The sequence below is a fragment of the Halichoerus grypus genome, chromosome 3 (assembly GCF_964656455.1).
Source record: "Halichoerus grypus chromosome 3, mHalGry1.hap1.1, whole genome shotgun sequence".
Lineage (NCBI taxonomy): Eukaryota > Metazoa > Chordata > Mammalia > Carnivora > Phocidae > Halichoerus > Halichoerus grypus.
In genome coordinates this window covers 133,414,103-133,435,338 of record NC_135714.1, presented here as the reverse complement: position 1 = coordinate 133,435,338, position 21,236 = coordinate 133,414,103, and the positions used below count along the sequence as shown (strand labels likewise).

Below are 21,236 nucleotides of genomic sequence, written 5' to 3'. Positions count from 1 at the left end.
TTTAGATTTTGTTAAAATGCTATGTATGTTAAAGCTCACTTTCAGAAAACACCCATCTGAAAAGAGGTCAGATCATCTGCTAAATGATATAAAAGACCTACCCAAGAGTAGAGAAAAAAAGATTATAATCTTAAAATGAAAATGGCTGAAAATGCTCATATTGAGTTAGAAAACAATCAAATTATGTCTCACTCTTTTAAAAATTATTTTAATGGACTATTAACATTTTTTTCCTAAAGTTAAACTAATCGTCTTGAAATTATTTACTTTACAAGTAAAACTGCTTTTAGGTGATCTCATTTAATTTAAGTACAAATCTTTCTATACACATGGACAGGTACAATATAACAAACTGTGAATATGTCACTATGTGAATTTCTGCATATGGCAATTAACAAAAAGACTCCAAATTGTCTGCTTCTGTTTCCAAAGAGAACTTTATCTCCATGAACAGAAATTGTCCCTACTGAAAAGCTGTCGTTCTACTAAAGCTCAACTGGAAAAGAGGCAGAAGAAACAAACACTTACAGCAGATGAAGATATAGTAGATCAATGTAGGTGACTAATTAAAAAATATAAAGAATTTATGTTCTCTAATTTTGTCTCTTTTATTTTTATGATACATATTCTCAGGAAAAAGAGTCATTAGTCTTATGTAGTATTTAATAGTGTATTAAAGGAAGTTGTACAAAGTTCCTTATGTTTTTCAGAGATTTTAAGGCAGTATCTTTAAATGAAAAGTGATCATGGTGAACTTTAAATTTTTAGCCAATAGCTCACCAAAACATGCTTGATTGAATGTGTTACTAAATAATGTGTATAGCTTTCAGTTATACAAAGTTATAAATACACAAAATATCACCTAACAAGTGCCAGTTACCTTTTTCTATTTTTCTAAGTAAATGTAGATATATTTTTCTTATTGTGAGTTCCCATGCATCTTTTAGTAAAATGGTTTGTCAAATTGGAAAAACAGCAGCCTACAGTTTTACTTCCCTCTGATGTTTATTATGAATAACATAATTTACATAAATTTCAATGTAATACTATATTTTAAATAGTGAATCCTGATTAAAGTTGCTATATATTTTTGATATAAAATAGTTCAAATCCAGAAATAATTTTAAAAAGTAATTTCTCAGTGCCAAACATATCCATGTATTCATGCCATCATATTAGATGCTCTACAGAATTGCTTTTCTATATGACACCTCTTTGGAAGGTATAAAGCTATAGAATTAGCTACCTGCAGATTAGATTTTTCCATGATCTAATGGCATAAACCCTCAGCAGACTGATTAAGACAGGACAAATAAAAAAGAATACATGATTTCTTTTGAGCTTATTACAAATGTGAAATGAAATTATCTCTGTTATAGAGAGGTATATAAACAAGGTTGTAAAATCTAATTATACTTAGAACATGTAGACATGATTAAATAAAATGTTATTGAATTTCTCTGTTAGCTAAAGATGGGTACTTATATCCATTATAATTAATCTAAAAAATGATTACCTTGGTGAACACAGAAAAAGTATGCTATCTGCTTCAGGTAAGTAGATCATTTGACCCTTGAGACGTAAGCAGCTGATCTCAGTCCCAGTCAGTTCATCCTCACATTCTAATTTCTCTACATCCAACAATCCTTCCTTGAAAAGGCAAGACATAACCATTAACTAGTACCTTTCTCCCTACCTAACCATTCAGCAAAAAAGCAGGACACGCATGCTTCATTTCCCACCAAACCATAAGGGAGAATAAATGCACCAAGTAGATGAGGAAGGGCATTTCACCAAAATGGTACTAGGTAGTAAGCAAAGTTGGCTACCTGGCAAACACTGCAGGAAAACGAATTGACTAGCTCCTTGAAACCCAGAAAGACAATAGCTGTACTTCTGTTGGCATATTTGTTTAAAGCTTCCATGAATCGGATTTCTGATTTTCTAGTATGGCTACAACACATAATACTAAGTTCTAGCAAAGAATAAACCAAGCATCTCCATTCCCCACGCGTGGATTCACAGAACAGCTGGGAGTAGTTCCAAGTACATAAAGTACATGTGGATAAGGCCTTTGCGAGGGCTGCAGGAAGGTCAAGATGTGTAGTCTACGACACTTTTGCTATACCAATCTGAAGAATGGAAACTATGAGATCTGGGTGCTGCCTAAATAATCAACTGAATGAATATGTTTTCACTTTTATTTTCCCACAAAAATGGCAGGAAGAATAATAGACAATTTAAGGAAGAATTAAATCAGGGCTTTGGTTGAAGTTTAAAAACATTTTCTTTGTCAGTTTTGATTTCTAAAATAGCACATGGTAGCTTTAGGGAGTAAAAGATGTTTGTTTTATTATGTGAAACTGACCTGTCCCGATGAGACAGTCTCAAAACTTATTTTTGTTAATTCTGATCAGTTGATAAGGGTTCCACTGGCCCTCAGGCAAACCGAAAATCAGTAACATTGCCTTTGAAATAGGACTCCCTCTGAGGTTTTGGTTGGGATCTGTCTATACCTTCTCCATATCATAGAATGGTAGAGTAGCTAACTTTCCCTCAGGACCACTTCTAATTTGTAACATCCCTTACTCAATCACATTGAAAGAAATAACATCTTGATTACCTTGCTTCTCAATACGAAAACCGTATTGATGTGTGAAAGGATCCCATGGAAACTAATGTCAATATGAGGACGAACGAGAGAGAAGACAGACAACAGGCTGCAGTTCCCAGGCTGGAGCTACAATGTAGATGGAAAGAAAAGAACATGTGATTAGCTGAAATAATTCTTTTGATTTGAGATTAGATTAAGCGAGCTCAAAAAGACTTAAAAATAGAAAACCATAATCATTTGGTAGGGGAATTGCCTCAACTATGGACTCCTCCCTTGACCTATGTCACTCAGCAATCAAATGGGCATCATATCGTTGCATGAACACGAAACCTAATATGGCTTCAGAGCATTCATATTCAAATATAAGCTAATATAAGTAAGGGAAGCATTTTCAAAGAAGAAAGAAAAGAAACGTGTCTTTTAAAAACGTGGCATGAGGTCTCAAATGCCTGTGGCTTAAGATGAACTTTAAATAGCAAAACCACCAGCAAACACTCATAGTTTATTAAGAGATGGCTAATAATAATAACAGGTAACAGTTAATAATTGCTTAGACACTGGACCAAATGTTCTTTATGCGCTCTGTCTCCTCACATTGTAATGAAGGGAAAATAGGCAGAGAGAGGCCAGGTAATGTGCTCACATTCATACAATGAGAGAGAGGCAGGGCCAGCATAGGAACCCACACTGTACACTACCCGGCTTCTGGATGTATAGGTCTACAACAGATCCCATAAGGGCTAATCCTCAATTAATAAGTCTCTTTAATTAAAAGTGGGAAGTATCTCTAACATGTTGGATACAACTTCAAAAGTTAGTTAGGTGAGTTTGGAAAAAAGATGGCGGAGGAGTAGGGGACCCTATTTCAACTGTTCCCCGGAATTGAGCTGGATATCTACCAGACCACTCTGAGCACCCATGAAACCAGCCTGAGATGTAAGAAGATCTGGATCTCTACAAGCAGAATATTGCAGGCGGTTGGTTTCGAGGTAGGAGGCGGGGAGCCCTGATTCCGCGGGCAGATATCGGAGGATAAATGGCAGCGGGAGGGTGCCTGGCCGTGGGGATCCTACACCTCCGGTGAGCGACAGCCTCGCTCACTGGGGACGGGCACAGACTCGCAGACCGGTAGTGGCAGGGAAAGGACTCTAGGGCAGCCCCCAGGGCAGAAACCCAGAGCGGCGGGCCTGTGAACTGCAGCCCCCGGGGTGGAAACCCAGAGCTGTGGGGTCGCGCGGGCAAACTGGGAGCGGCTGGCGGTTTTAGAAGCACAAAGGGCAGAGACGTGCTCCGACCTGGAGGCAGGACTGGGAGCGCTGCGGAGGGGAGCACAACCCAGGCCGCTGCAGTTTATACCAGCACAGACAGAAACGGAGACGGTGTGGCCTGGAGAGCTCACTGAAGAACAGACTGCGATCTCTCTGCTCTGAGGCAGAGGGTTGGGAACGGTCTCTTCTGCTCTGACTCGCGGAAGAGACACGGAAAGCCGCCAGGGAAAGCCGCCAGAGAACAAAAGCTCCAAAACTGATTCCCGCTGAGCCCATCCCCCGCCACAGGGGGGCAGGGCAACTCCACCCAAACAGGGTTGCCTGAGTAAAAGCGCAGCAGGCCCCTCCGGCAGAAGACAGGCTGGGAAAACAACAGGCCAGCAACCCTAAGGTCCCAAGAAAACAGGTGCATCTTGCTTGGGTTCTGGTCAATAATTTGGACGCTATACATTCCCTCAAACACCCATCAACAGAATGACTAGGAGGAGGAGCCCCCAAAACAGAAAAGACTCAGAGATTATGACTTATGCTGCAGATTTACAAATGGATGCAGATATAACCAAGATGTCGGAGATGGAATTCAGGCTAGCAATTGTGAAGACAATGGCTAGAATGGAGAAATCAATTAATGGCAACATAGAGTCTCTAAGGGCAGAAATGAAAGCTGAATTGGCAGAACTTAAAAATGCTATCAATGAGGGCGCCTGGGTGGCTCAGTTGGTTAAGCGACTGCCTTCGGCTCAGGTCATGATCCTGGAGTCCCGGGATCGAGTCCCGCATCGGGCTCCCTGCTCGGCAGGGAGTCTGCTTCTCCCTCTGACCCTCCTCCCTCTCATGCTCTCTGTCTCTCATTCTCTCTCTCAAATAAATAAATAAAATCTTTAAAAAAAAAAAAAATGCTATCAATGAGATCCAATGCAATCTAGATAATCTAACAGCTAGGGTAACTGAGGCAGAAGAACGAATAAGCGACCTGGAAGACAATATAATAGATAAAAAGGGAAAAAAGGAGGCCAGGGAAAAACAACTCAGAATCCATGAAAATAGAATCAGAGAAATAAGTGACACCATGAAGTGTTCCAATGTCAGAATAGTTGGAATCCCGGAGGGAGTGGAGACAGAAAGAGGACTAGAAGATGTATTTGAGCAAATCGTAGCTGAGAACTTCCCTAATCTGGGGAATGAAACAAACATTCGAGTCCTAGAGGCAGAGAGGACCCCTCCCAAGATCAAGGAAAACAGGCCAACGCCCCGGCATGTAATAGTAAAACTTGCAAATCTTAGAACCAAGGAAACCATCTTAAGGGCAGTTAAGGGGAAGAGATTCCTTACGTACAGAGGGAGGAACATCAGAATAACGTCAGACCTATCCACAGAGACCTGGCAAGCCAGAAAGGCCTGGCAAGACATATTCAGGGTACTAAATGAGAAGAACATGCAGCCAAGAATACTTTATCCAGCAAGGCTTTCATTTAGAATGGATGGAGAGATGCAGAGCTTCCACGACCGGCAGAAGCTGAAAGAATATGTGACCACTAAGCCGGCCCTGCGAGAAATATTAAGGGGGGTTCTATAAAAGGAGAAAGACCCCAAGAGTGATATACAACAGAAATTTACAGGGACAATCTATAAAAACAATGTCTTCACAGGAAACATGATGACAATTAATTCATATCTTTCAATAATCACTCTCAACGTGAATGGCCTAAATGCTCCCATAAAACAGCACAGGGTTGCAGATTGGATAAAAAAGGCAGGACCCATCCATATGCTGCCTACAAGAGACTCATCTTCCATGCCAGCAGACCTCAAAAGAAAGCTGGGGTAGCAATTCTTATATCAGACAAATTAGATTTTAAACTAAAGTCTGTAATAAGAGACACAGAAGGACACTATATCATTCTTAAAGGGTCTATCCAACAAGAAGATCTAACAATTGTAAATATCTATGCCCCCAACATGGGAGCAGCCATATACATAAGCCAACTGTTAACCAAAATAAAGAGTCATATTGATAACAATACGTTAATTGTAGGAGACCTCAATACTCCACTCTCAGCAATGGACAGATCATCGAAGCAGAAAATCAACAAGGAAACAAGAGCTTTGAATGATACATTGGACCAGATGGACCTCATAGATATTTACAGAACATTCCACCCTAAAACAACAGAATACTCATTCTTCTCGAGTGCACATGGAACTTTCTCCAGAATAGACCACATACTGGGTCACAAATCAGGTCTCAACCGATACCAAAAGATTGAGATTATTCCCTGTATATTCTCAGACCACAATGTTTTAAAACTGGAACTCAATCACAAGAAAAAATTTGGCAGAAATTCAAACACTTGGAAGCTAAAGACCACTCTGCTCAAGAATGTTTGGGTCAACCAGGAAATCAAAGAAGAACTTAAACAATTCATGGAAATCAATGAGAATGAAAACACATCGGTCCAAAACCTATGGGATACTGCAAAGGCGGTCCTAAGGGGGAAATACATAGCCATCCAAGCCTCACTCAAAAAAATAGAAAAATCCCGAATTCACCAACTACCTCTACACCTTAAAGAACTAGAGAAAAAGCAACAAATGATGCCTAAGCCACGCATTAGAAGAGAAATAATTAAAATTAAAGCAGAGATCAATGCATTAGAAACCAGAAACACAGTAGATCAGATCAACGAAACTAGAAGTTGGTTCTTTGAAAGAATTAGTAAGATCGATAAACCACTGGCCAGACTTATCCAAAAGAAAAGAGAAAGGACCCAAATTAATAAAATTATGAATGAAAGGGGAGAGATCATGACTAACACCAAGGAAATAGAAACAATTATTAGAAATTATTATCAACAACTATATGCCAATAAACTGAGCAATCTGGATGAAATGGAGGCCTTCCTGGAAACCTATAAGCTGCCAAGACTGAACCAGGAAGAAATTGACAACCTGAATAGGCCAATAACCAGTAATGAGACTGAAGCAGTGATCAAAAACCTCCCAAAAAACAAGAGTCCAGGGCCTGTTGGATTCCCTGGGGAATTCTACCAAACATTCAAAGAAGAAATAATACCTATTCTACTGAAGCTGTTTCAAAAAATAGAAACAGAAGGAAAACTTCCAAACTCATTCTATGAGGCCAGCATTACCTTAATCCCCAAACCAGGCAAAGACCCCATCAAAAAGGAGAATTTCAGACCGATATCCCTGATGAATATGGATTCCAAAATCCTCAACAAAATCCTAGCTAATAGGATCCAACAATACATTAAAAGGATCATCCAGGGGTGCCTGGGTGGCTCAGTTGTTGGGCGTCTGCCTTCGGCTCAGGTCATGATCCCAGGGTCTGGGGATTGAGCCCCACATCGGGCTCCCTGCTCTGCGGGAAGCCTGCTTCTCCATCTCCCACTCCCCCTGCTTGTGTTCCCTCTCTCGCTGTCTCTCTCTCTGTCAAAATAAATAAATAAAATCTTTAAAATAAATAAATAAATAAATAAATAAAAATAAAAGGATCATCCACCATGACCAAGTGGGATTTATCCCTGGTATGCAAGGGTGGTTCAACATTTGCAAATCAATCAATGTGATAGAACACATTAATAAGAGGAGGGAGAAGAACCATATGGTCCTCTCAATTGATGCAGAAAAAGCATTTGACAAAATACAACATCCTTTCCTGATTAAAACTCTTCAGAGTATAGGGATAGAGGGAACATTCCTCAAGTTCATAAAATCCATCTTTGAAAAACCCACAGCGAATATCATCCTCAATGGGGAAAAGCTGAGAGCCTTTCCCTTAAGATCAGGAACACGTCAAGGATGCCCACTCTCGCCACTAATGTTCAACATAATACTAGAAGTCCTAGCAACAGCAATCAGACAACAAAAAGAAATAAAAGGTATTCAAATTGGCAAAGAAGAAGTCAAACTCTCTCTTTTCGCAGACGACATGATACTTTATGTGGAAAACCCAAAAGACTCCACCCCCAAATTACTAGAACTCATCCAGCAATTCAGTAATGTGGCAGGATACAAAATCAATGCACAGAAATCAGTTGCTTTCTTATACACTAACAATGCAACTGTAGAAAGAGAAATTAGAGAAACGACTCCATTTACAATAGCACCAAAAACCATAAGATACCTCGGAATAAACCTAACCAAAGAGGTAAAGGATCTATACTCTAGGAACTACAAAACACTCATGAAAGAAATTGAAGAAGACACAAAAAGATGGAAAAATATTCCATGCTCATGGATCGGAAGAATAAACATTGTTAAAATGTCTATGCTACCCAGAGCAATCTATACCTTCAATGCCATCCCGATCAAAATTCCAATGACATTTTTCAAAGTGCTGGAACAAACAATCCTAAAATTTGTATGGAATCAGAAAAGACCCCGAATCGCCAAGGAAATGTTGAAAAAGAAAAACAAAGCTGGGGGCATCACGCTGCCCGATTTCAAGCTATATGACAAAGCTGTGATCACCAAGACAGCATGATACTGGCACAAAAACAGACATACAGACCAATGGAACAGAATAGAGAACCCAGATATGGACCCTCAACTCTATGGTCAAATAACCTTTGACAAAGCAGGAAAAAACATGCAATGGAAAAAAGACAGTCTCTTCAATAAATGGTGCTGGGAAAATTGGACAGCCACATGCAGAAGAATGAAACTCGACCATTCTCTAACACCATTCACAAAGATAAACTCAAAGTGGATGAAAGACCTCAATGTGAGACAGGAATCCATCAAAATCCTAGAGGAGAACATAGGCAGTAACCTCTTTGACATCGGCCACAGCAACTTCTTTCAAGATACATCTCCAAAAGCTAGTGAAACAAAAGCAAAAATGAACTTTTGGGACTTCATGAAGATAAAAAGCTTCTGCACAGCAAAGGAAACAGTCAACAAAACGAAGAGGCAACCCACAGAATGGGAGAAGATATTTGCAAATGACACTACAGATAAAGGGCTGGTATCCAAGATCTAGAAAGAACTTCTCAAACTCAACACCCAAAAAACAAATAATCACGTCAAAAAGTGGGCAGATGATATGAAAACACACTTCTCTGAAGAAGACATACAAATGGCTAACAGACACATGAAAAAATGTTCATCATCATTAGCCATCAGGGAAATCCAAATCAAAACCACACTGAGATACCACCTTACACCAGTCAGAATGGCAAAAATGGACACGGAAAGAAACAACAAATGTTGGAGAGGTTGTGGAGAAAGGGGAACCCTCTTACACTGTTGGTGGGAATGCAAGTTGGTACAGCCACTTTGGAAAACAGTGTGGAGGTGCCTCAAAAATTTAAAAATAGAGCTACCCTATGACCCAGCAATTGCACTTCTGGGTATTTACCCCAAAGACACAGATGTGGTGAAAAGAAGGGCCATATGCACCCCAATGTTCATAGCAGCCATGTCCGCAATAGCCAAACTGGAAAGAGCCGAGATGCCCTTCAACAGATGAATGGATAAAGAAGATGTGGTCCATATATACAATGGAATATTAGCCATCAGAAAGGATGAATACCCAACTTTTACATCAACATGGATGGGACTGGAGGAGATTATGCTAAGTGAAATAAGTCAAGCAGAGAAAGTCAATTATCATACGGTTTCACTTATTTGTGGAACATAAGGAATGGCATGGAGGACACTAGGAGAAGGAAGGGAAAAATGATGGGGGGGGGGATTTGGAGGAAGAGATGAACCATGAGAGACTATGGGCTCTGAGAAACAAACAGGGTTTTAGAGGGGAGGGGGAAGGGGGGATTGGTTAGCCCGGTGATGGGTATTAAGGAGGGCACGTACTGCATGGAGTACTGGGTGTTATATGAAAACAATGGATCGTGGATCACCACATCAAAAACTAATGATGTATTGTATGGTGACTAACATAACATAATAAAATTTAAAAAAAAAAGTTAGGTGAGAGAAAAAAGTAGAAAGGATTTTCAAATGGGTCTGAATAATACAAGTCAAAGGCAGACTCTCATCATCACCCCAACTGTTGTCCTTTGATGCTTTGTCTGCTCAACCCCATGAGAATCTATCATTTTCTTCTTAAGTGTTTGTAAAATTCCCTTCATTTCCCTGAAAATGTCAATGATTGACTTTGAAAGATATTTGAAGTCAGCACATATTTACTCAATGAATGAATAAATAAGTGAAAGACGCTTGTTACCAGAAAATCACCCATTTTCTCCTTTGAAAAAAATAAAAAGCATTCCCATATAATTGTCCCACTGTCCCTGTAAGTGACTAAAACAGAAAAATAAATAAATAAGTGGCCTTCCTAGGGAAAGTTGCAGTATGCTCAAATATACTTAGCTCACATTTGAAAAATTTATGATATATGATGTGTTGCACATCACGTGATATACAATGTGTTAAATGAATAAATGGCCATATGTAACAATGATGTCTTCATGGCCTTTTGTCTCAGGCCTCAAGGAAGTGTGAGGTCATTTTACCTGGGGAAGCACTCTGTATATGGCATTGCCACACTGAGTAACCACTAGGTCCCGGTCAAATATTATGTGAAAAGGAAAAGCTTTGCAGAAGGTATAGGGGCTGATACGTGATTCCTGGGTACCATTTTCTTCAAATCTATCAAGATCTTCATAAAAGTCTTCTTCTTTTGACTCTTTTTCTTCAATTAAAAATTGAGTATGATCACATTCTTCATTTCTTTGCTGAATAACCTGGAGTTCAAAGGGGAAGATGGTGTTGATTGTCTGCATTTCAGTTTGGTTAAAATACCTAAATACCTAAGAAACTGGTTATGAGAATTGCATTTAGAGGGTTAATTATGCAAATACTATGCATGTCTTAAATAGGAAACTATTTCTAGACATTGTCTTGTGCAATGTGAAAACTGAATAATTATTTACAATAAAATTGCGAATCTGGTATGGGTCCTTTAGTAGCCCAGACGGCCTCTTGGGTAGAATTAGGAGAAAAGCACCCCGTTGTCCTGTAGGCTCCCACTCAGCCAGTACACTTGTTCAGTGAACAATCTACAAAGCATACAAAGTGGCTCTATTTAATATGATAAAAAATGATATTCACAGAGAGAAATGAAATTTAATAGAGATATATATTTAAAATACATGCAATGTCACGGTGCCTGGGTGGCTCCATTGGTTAAGCATCTGACTCTTGATTTCAGCTCAGGTCATGATCACCGGGTCGTGAAATCGAGCTCCATGTTGGGCTCCGAACTCAGGGAGGAGTCTGCTTGAGGTTCTCCCTCTCCCTCCACCCCTCCCCCTGCTCCCACTAAATAAATAAATAAATAAAATCTTTAAAAAAATACATGCAGTGTCATTTTTATCCATCAGTTGGCAATTATGCAAAATACCAAATTGGGTAAGACACAGAAAAAGAGTCATCTCAAATACCACCAGTGGAAGGGGATCTTGATTATACATTCTGAAGGGTAGATTGATAATATACAAGTAATCCCCAAAAAGTTCTATATTCTCTGATTTAATTACAAATCTAGGAACTCATTCTGAGGAAGTAATCATAATAGTGAGTAAAGCTCTATAATTTAAAGACATAACTACATTTCTAAAATATTATTCATAGGCAAATACATTATTAAGGTATAGAGAAGTTGTTTTTTCTTTTGAGTTTAAGAAACTACAAACAACGCATCCCCTTAAAAAGGGAAATACTGTATCTCAACTGCGGCCAGATCCAAATGGGAAGTAGTTGGGGCAAGAGTTCTTCAGTTATAGCTAAATGAAAGCAGATGTTGCTCTTTTTCGCTTTTTTTGTTCAGTTCACTGCACCACACTCTGAAACTGCAGAATGAATCACAGTTAATATGGCCGCTATTGTATATATTCTTTCAAATACAGTTTCCTGACGGAATTAGGATATTACTACTATCAGTGTCATACTAATCTACTACACTGGCTAAATATTAGTATTCTTACGTATGATTTAAGCATTCTGTCCCACTAAAGTTGATTTTTCTAAAGTTTCATAAACAAAATAAGAGCCAATCTTTAAAATGTTCTGCTCTGATTCCATTTTAGCTACAGGAACTGAATTATATGCAACCTAAATTTACTAATTAATTCCTCAATTCTGCTCTTTTGCTTTGATTAAATTGTCAAAATGAACTGCTCTCTGATCATATTTTTAACCTCTCCTCAGTATATTACTTCTTGACATGGTAAAATATTCCTTAAATAGTTAAACTGTCTGGTAGCTCCGGACCTGTTAAGGTTAGAGATTCAACATAATACTTCAGGAAATTAAAACAGTGCCTTTGACAAAAATTAAATATACAAAACCTAATTAAAAATGAAAATATTTCAGAATTCTGTGACGGAGTACTTGAATCAATAAAGGCCACAAGACAACCTAAATATTGTATAAAGTAAACCACATAATTAAGTAAAAACTTGAATTTTATATAGAGTGTGCTAATGGCTGTCAACCTTCCATGACAAATACACTAATAACCATAGCAACTGCAGGATCCAAGTGTGCCCTAATTTGTGTTTCTTTCCTGAAGTTTCTGTGCTTGTCTCTTGCTCAACTTGCCTAAATAAAAAACAAAACCAAGAGTAGATAGACACAGTGCATAAAGCCCCTGATGAAGGCTCACTTAGTATAGATGTAGTGTTAGTTTGGTGCCAGGATCAAAGATGAGGAATGAAAGGCATCTAATATTTTGACTAACTTCCAATGAGATTCCTAATCATGGATAAATTTTTATTCATTGCCCAAGGTTTTAATTTAACTTTTAAATATGTCTGGATTTGATAAGGTCAAGTTACATAGAGTCCCACTCTCTAGTTGTAGAAAAATTAAGGCTGCATCTGGGAATCACCAACAAGTGCCCCATGAAGCATCGACACTAACTCCTGAAGGAAAGAAAACCACAAAGCCTAACATAACACTACTAGATGAACTAGATGGGATACTTTTCCAATATCATCAATTTAAATGCTACGATTTTTATTTGGCATAATACTGTACTTAAAGCTTGGGCTTCACATATGCGCTAGAACATAACTCTGACATCTAGGAAATATCCATAAAGGAAAAAAAGCTGAAATGGGATATCCCTTTCCCTAATTTTCTCAAACTTAAGGCAACTGAAAAATGGCTCTCAAGCCTGAACGTGCTGAGCGCACAAAAAGCAGTTGACTAGGAGAGACCGTGTGGGTCACAAAGAGTCAAACAACAGTTCTCTTTATAGCACAGAGCTAAGACCGTGTATTATCAATAGCAACACAACTTTTAAAGTGTAAGACCTGGCTTCTTTCACCTCGTAATCTAATAAAAGAATTAGAATTAGAATTAGATCTTTAAAAAAAATTATACTAGATTTAGAATTAGATCTTTTTAAAAAAAAGAGCAAAATTTTTACATCACAAAATGAGAGATTCCAACTATATTCCAGGGGCAGAACAATATCTGATTTTATATTCTCTTAGAATTTGACTATCCACATTATGGGTTTTTTGTATGTTGAAGGCTACAGCTTAGCCAGTCACATATCCTTCTGCTGCCCAACTGGTGTGTGCTCACAGGAGATGCAAACTAGGTTTCATGTTGCCTTAAGCAATGTATAATTGGAAAGAGATATCTGCTGCCACAAGGAAAAAAATATCCTGTAGAATGATTTCCAAGGCCAGATGTAGAGTATTGCTGGTGCAGCACTGTTATAGCTCAAATATATATCTGATGAGGTCCACTGGCAGTGATAACTAAAGGTAAATTCACGGAGTATCATGCTTAATATTCTATATGTCACATGTGTTCAGAAGAGTCTCCATCACTGACCATTACCTTCATGTCTATTTCAGTGCCATGTATCTGTTGAGCTACTGTTTTGATGATTCCGATGACAATATCCTGAAGTCCTTCTCTCTCTGAGTAGTAGTGCAGAATGAGTCCTTTGCCCTTTTCTGCATCGGTGCATCTAAAGGAAGGAGCACGCATACCCGGGTAGATAGTAGCGAGGTGGTCATGCAGAGCATCAAGGTTCTGCAATAAAGAGGAAATGGGAAGAATAGATGATGCCTCCACAATGGCAGCTGACATTGAGAAAACAAGATAAGGAAACAGGGCCCAAATCTGAGGTTAGTTGGCAGAATGATTGAGTGAAGGTTCACACGGCACACAACTTTCCCCTGTGTACCTGGACAATTGTAAGGGATGAGCCATAGAGAACTTAAAGCTAAAGTAGTATGATTAAGACAAATATCTGAGGCTATTAACAGTTAATACACTTAAAAGAAGGATAAATAAACAAGTGGTATGTAATAAGAAGCAAGAAAAATATAGTTATGGGCTAAAGCAAAGATATGCATATTTATAGGAGTTTGGGGAAGTTGTATATGCATGTTATAACAAACAATATGGATGCCCAAAGTGACCACATATTACCCTCTGTTTACACTACAATCCTAAAAAGTATGAATGCAAAAAATTATATCAGTGATAAGCCTATGAAACATAGGCCTATTATTTTGAGAGGTAATATTTTAGAATTAAAAACATTTTATAAGTTAAAGTAGCAGGATTGTTTCATATTATTAGTACCCTCCAATCAAGATACAGCATCACCGCGGACCTGTGAAATAATTATCTTTTGGAATGGAATCTTGGGAAACTAATACATTTACCAATAAATGTTTTCTGTACTTGTAGCTTTGCCATTAACATAGAACATACCAAACTCCCCAACATCCTGTTTTACTCACTGATACACAAAACTTATTTTATAATAAATTGCACCATTGCACCAGGAGGAATGGGGTAAACTGTATGTTTTATTTGGCCCAACATGGTCTTTCAAATAACAGTTCATAATGTGCTCGCCTGTGTGTGTCACACGTATGTCGTAAGATACACACATCGTAGCACAGTAGAAGAATTAAGAGTGAGGTAGCTTTAGAATTAAGTAGACTTGGATTTAAAACATGACATTGTCCTCAGCCCTATAACAGCAGCGAACTAAACTGTCAACACCTAAAGGAGCAAGGAAACAATTATCCCCTAGAGACTACATAAAGGAACAGAGTCCTGCCGACACCTTCATTAGGGTCTAGTGAGACCTTAATGGACTTTGACCAAAAAAATACAGAATAAATTTGTGCTGTTTTAGGCACTTATATTTGTGGTGACTTGTTATGGCGGCAATAAAAACTAATACACCAAGCTAATAGTAATCGATCAATAACTGGTCATTATCACTAAAAACAAACAGGTGAAATAAAATAGTTTCAGAACCCCATGAGGATAAAAGAATGCATCAAAAAAGAAGGTGCTGGAGAGAGGCCAAAATCGAACTACGGTTCTAGTTCCAAATGTCTCAAAGAAGCCAATTTAGGAAAACAGAAGAATCCAGTGAGATATTAGGAAGTGAGTACCAGGTGGTTCCATGGGGGCCCAAATTCGAGAAATACCCCACCAGGGCACCGATGGCACTGCGGTTTAGTTTTTTTCTGTCCCCTCCATTCAATGATTCATTCATTCTATAGTTACTCCATATGCATTATATATTATGAACTGTATGAGGTACAAGCTGGGGACAGGGTAGAGAGTCAGACACAAATCTGCAGGACATGGACCTTGGCTTTAAGCAGCTCATGGTTCATATCACAAATAAATGTGCAGAGTGGCTTTTGAGGCATAAAAATCGGAGCCAATAGCTCAGACTGAAAGAATAGGGTCCAAAAACTTCAAAGTGAAGAGAAGCCCTGAGCTAGGTCATGAAAGGTTGACATTCTGATTCAGAGAAATGTTTCAATAGTCTTCTCAATTGAGTGAATCTGGTTTCTTTTTCAACTGCCTTCGTGCCTAGTGATTTTTGTTTTCTTCCTGAAAATTACACCTGTTAAAATCAAATCAGGCCCGCTCTTAACAAAAATTTCAGTTTGTCCTGATTGCCTCTAGAGGTTGCTATTGTCATATAAAAGGAATCCAATATGGCAGATGCTAAGTATTGGACAGTTTATAGAAACTGCAAGCCACTGAAGGCCTGAAACTATTTTACTTGGTTGAGTAGTAGGAAGTTCTTCCTGTAAGTTTTCCTCATGAAAATTCTTCCCTGGGAAGGGAAGACATGAAGACTGTTCCTTTATAACTCTTCCAGATCCCTTCTGCAACTACCGGGGTTGCAAAAAAATGTGAGAGAAAATCTGGTGCTAAGAAACATCATGAAAAAAGTTTAGTACTCATTTCCATTTCTCACAAAGTAAAAATTGAGCTTGTTGCTGCATTTAGGAAATGTCTAATGTAGTCAGTCCCGGGTACTATGCTGTGGCTGATTTCAAAGAAAAAAGAAATGGAGTCCAATGATAAATTGAAATATGTATCGTGATTTCTTTACATTTTCCCTCTCCAAAATGTTCAAATATACCATAAATCAATATGCCAACATCACTTCCATCCTCACCTATTTTCCCCTTGTGTCAAATTGTACCATTAGCACATTTCTATATGCAACTAAACAGATGGCATGAGACAGTAACTGGCACCATTTACATAAGCAGCACCACTGATGCCAACGAAGGCCAGAGATAGACCAGGATAGCCCAAGACCCTTTGCCATGAGTCACACAAAGGTAGACGCGGCACCTTAAATGTGGACCCATTTTAATTTAAATAAAAATACTGATAATCCTAAGGTATTAAAATTGATAATAAAATATTGCTTAAATTCATCACTTCAAAGCAAGTGGAATACCAAAACGCATCAAGCCAGAATGTTCACCTTTTAAGTTTTTGTGGTAACCAACTCTCCAGAGTTTTATTGTTTTATTGAATTTGCTATTAATTAAATGGACAAGTAAAGTGCTTTCCTGGAGCATAAAAGATTTAACACCACTTAATCTAAGATTGATTTTCTTTAGATAGTATCTAACACACAAAATACTCTTGGGATTTCTTTAGTTGCAGCTTTCTTTACTTGGTTTTATTGGTTTTATTCTCTCAAAATTCAAGTGATGACCACAGCCTGTCTACTATTAGAAATGGACTTCATGATTAAAAATTAAATTGATTTCATCTGAGTACATTTCTATTGCTAAAAATGAGCCTTCTTCACAGTTACACTGTACTTCTTTGCAGCAACCTGAAAGACGACAAAAAAAGATTCTCAAAAAAGCCAAGGGACAACTCTGTCCACCTTTTATAATATGATCTATATAAAGCTAATTATTCATCCACAGGACGGTAGCAATGTATTCTGGAGAACAAGAGTTTCATATTAAAACTGGTATTCTGTTTCATTTCTAAATATACCATGGGAATAGGTATACAAAAAAAGACCTGAATGGCCAGTTATAAAGAAGTATACGTACATAAAAGAGACATAAAAAAATGTAAACACATATATTTTAGCACAGTAGATTCCCAGCAAACAATAAAGCAAAGCTTAAGTATGCTCTGACTTCATTTTTCTTAGCTTTATAAAGTCAGAAAACAAGAAGGGGATAGAGAGCAGGTTCATTTATCTATTTTCTTTCAAGATGCCAAAAAGAGTAGTCAGGTTTTTATTTCACTTCTTATGTTCTGATATCATTTTACTGCTTTTTCTACAAGCAAAACAAATATACTTTTTCTACTCAGGAATTCTGCTAATCCATTAAGTCCAATTCATCTTGTCACCTAGCATTTATTATTTACAGAAGAAAAATGAGTGCTGGCATCCTGGGAAACTGTGGTGGAGATCTGGATTTAGTACAATCCACAGATTTAGGAAACAAACGAGAATTTATTATTCCTTTGAGAAATACTTTGAAGTTCCATATTTTCAAAGATCTTGGAATGGTTCAAAATAAATGCAAGTTGTCTCTGTAAGATGCACAGTAAAAATACGTTCATACATAATTATAGAGGCAGAGTTTCCAGGAATTAACTACCTCATTTCCCTGCTTCCTCGGCATCTAATGAAAAAAATCTCTAAATGATCCACTCTAAACTCTAAATGAGTTAAGTGGGTGGAGTAAGTCGTCGCCTTGAAAGTTTTAAGAGAGATTTTTCAGTCTCCAAGTAGCCTTATCCTAGTGACTGGGGGGAAGGGAGTGGCCTGTGTTATTGGAGAACATGACTGAAGTTTAGATTAGGAAGAAACCTTCAAAATCAGTCATTTCAGACCTCTCTTTTTTAAGGAAGAAAGATGAGATCAAGCATTTCCTTTCTTTTTACTTCTTATACCTCTGAAAAACATGACCAACACCAGCATTTGTGTATAAAGCGGCATGCATTTTGAAACATATTTTGTCAAGTTTTATAAGATATAAGTCATTTTGGAATTTGAACATCAAAAAATGAAACAAGCAGGACCTAAATAAAGGTGGAAAACCCAACCCACATAACAGGAAGCACCAAGGTTGGGGTGTGAATAGCATGAGATCAGAACAAGTAAGAAGTTAATGCATTCATGATACCCCTCCTGCCTTTTCCTCTTGGAGCTACTTCATGGGAAATAGCCTTCCAGCTGAAAAGATACAATCTTTTTAAGAAGAAATAATGTAAGGCACTGTTTAAAAAGAAATTATATCAGAGTCACGAAAACTGTTTCACTGGTAATATTGTTAAAACTACATATAATTAGCATTACCATCCTCTCAAGAAAAGTATGTTAATTAAAGAAAAAAAGGCAAATAATCATAGAATTACCTCTGTGAAATATTTTAGTTATTATACTGTTTTTAAATTCATGTTTACAAAATATCCCATTTATATACTGCAATTGACAATGTTTTATAAAATTGTGAAAATATATGTCAGTTATTCAAAGAGAAAACAGTCTTACAATTCTAAAATACTCATCTTCCCTTATAAGTCCTTACTTGTCCATTTTAAAATTGCAGGTTATAGAAATTGGCATTTTGGGTGTTGAGAGAAACAGGTCCTTTTGAAATTCAAAAGTTAAAAATAAAATGAATGGTGCATTTTTGTCTAAGAAATATTATAAATAATTTAAGGAAGTATTAGAATTTCACAGCTGTTCAGGAAAATCCTCATATTTCCCGAAATAACGCCGCACAAACATTTAAGAATTTTAGATCCATCATCAATCCCAGACTGCTGCTGGTAGGCTGGCCAAATCACTGCTGTGTTTTAAAAGCCAAAACCTCGAGTCAACCTGAATTTGAAGAAAATCCCATTGCAGACTGCAGAGAGGTACTGCTAGAGGAACATTCATGGACATGAACTGAACAAATGAGTGAAACTGCCACCATACCAAAATTAGTGGAAGGAACCAGTGTTTCCAGCAAATGGTAACAGAATATTTGCTTGATATTCAACTGAGATTCTGATGCATATTTAAGCAGGCTCATAATTTAAATCCTGACTAATCTCTAAGATTGCACATTGCTCATTTAGTTTTCATTAGTCAACCTGGCAGCTTTCCATGCTCATTTAAATTTCATTTTACCTCTGTAAAAGTATTAGGAGGTAAACAATATACAATGTAATAGCAATACAACACCATTGAGAATGAATTGGTGGCCCCACTGTAGATTGACTTGGGTTTCATTCCCCGAGGCTGTATATCATTCTTATCTTATCAAACATGGCCTGCTCAAAACTCTTGACTCATCCGTAAATATATAAGTGCACGTGTACATACTAACACAGACATAAAAAATGAAGAGCAAAACAATACACAGAGTGCTGTTCCAGTTATGCATTACTGCATGTTAAAGCACCCCAAACTTATTGGCTTAAAACAATAAGATATTATTATCCCTAGTGGTTCTGTGAATTTTCTGGACTCAGGAAATTCTTGGGTTGCGTTAGATGAAGCTGGGGATGGTGTCATCATGTTAGGTCAGGTCACCCAAAAGCTAGGAGAATTTGTTGGCCCTTTGCTAGGAGTTAAGCAAGCACTGCTGTCTGAGAGCCTACACATGACCTCTGCACGTGGGTTGGGCTTCTCACTTCATGACACTGGGTTCCTGGAGAGAGCATCCCAAGAGCAACTATTCCCAGATACTCAGGTGGAAACTTTAAAACTTCTTATGAACAAGCCTAGAAAGTATCAAAATGTTACTTCTGCCATGTTCTATTGGTCAAATAATCACTAAAGCCAACTTAGATTCAAGGGAAGGCGAATTCTACCTCGTGATGGGAGTGGCAAAATCATATTTCAGGGGAGCATGTGAGGTGGGAGATATTAATGCAGTGATTTTTGGAAAACACAATCGGCAATAATGCAAATAGGACACTGGAAGTAAGATGAGTGTGGATTAAGGTGCAAATACTGTCACTTTGGACATTCCTTACAAGCTAGTTGTTTTTTTTTTTTTATGAAGTTTTCAAATCCTCCATATTTTCTGCACTGTTTTAATCAATACACTAGAAGCTTCAAGTAGAAATTTACTACAATAGCAGCATGAAACTGCACATTTTATTCCGAATTTACAATTAAGGAAATGGCAGAATAGAGGAAAAACTCTTGCTGAAACATGATCTTATCTGTAAAACAACACATCCAAGTAAAATGTATAAAGTTCAAAAATCAAAATCAAAATGTCTTCCTGTTTTTATCTTTTCGATAAATCATGTTCCCGTTTACTAAATCAATTAAAGGATGATAAATTCCAAGGTTTATGTACTTTTTTTTTTTTTTAGAGAGCAAGAGAGAGAGAGGAGCGGGGAGGGACAGAGGGAGAGGAAAAGAGAGGATCTTTTTTTTTTTAAGATTTTCATTTATTTATTTATTTATTTGACAGAGAGAAACACAGTGAGAGAGGGAACACAAGCGGGGCGAGTGGGAGAGAGAGAAGCAGCCTCCCCGCGGACAAGGAGCCCAATGCGGGGCTCGATCCCAAGACCCTGGGATCATGACCTGAGCGGAAGGCAGACGCTTAATGACTGAGCCACCCAGGTGCCCCGAAAGAGAGAATCTTAAGCAGACTCTACACCCAGTGCAGAGCCTGTCACGAGGTCATGATCTCACTATGGTGAGATCATGACCTGAGCCAAAATCAAGAGTCGGATGCTTAAACCGACTGAGCCACCCAGGTGCCCCAAGAACCATTCTTAATAATGTATCCAACTGAGATGCTGAGGAAAGACAACGTCCAGGGAGTTCCTCCCTGGAACCATGATGAGTGGTCAGAGCTGCCCAGCCCAAGGCATAGTCAGATGGTTTTCCATGTTATAATTCCAGTAGCTATTTTATTGTGGCCTGGGAACTCCAAATGGAGATATTAGAATGATCATTTTAAAGTTTCTAGATATAAATAATGTAACTTGTAAATTAATTAATAAATAGTAATTTGCCATGTCCACACGAGGTGGACATTGGTCTAGTGTGTGCCTATTATTATATATTTCAA

At 38.0% G+C, this 21,236-nt stretch overlaps 1 protein-coding gene across 3 annotated transcripts in view; it reads right to left on the bottom strand.

The window, feature by feature from the left end:
* The window catches only part of GUCY1B1 (guanylate cyclase 1 soluble subunit beta 1), a 52,973-nt gene that overhangs the window by 9,296 nt on the left and 22,441 nt on the right, over positions 1-21,236 (bottom strand). For all 3 annotated transcript variants that reach the window (XM_078069344.1, XM_078069346.1, XM_078069345.1), the window contains 4 exons: positions 13,723-13,920; positions 10,380-10,610; positions 2,624-2,740; positions 1,517-1,650 (listed from right to left, as the gene is read on the bottom strand). In XM_078069344.1, coding sequence (XP_077925470.1) covers positions 1,517-1,650; positions 2,624-2,740; positions 10,380-10,610; positions 13,723-13,920 — 680 coding nt within the window. The remainder of the gene's footprint in view (positions 1-1,516; positions 1,651-2,623; positions 2,741-10,379; positions 10,611-13,722; positions 13,921-21,236) is intronic.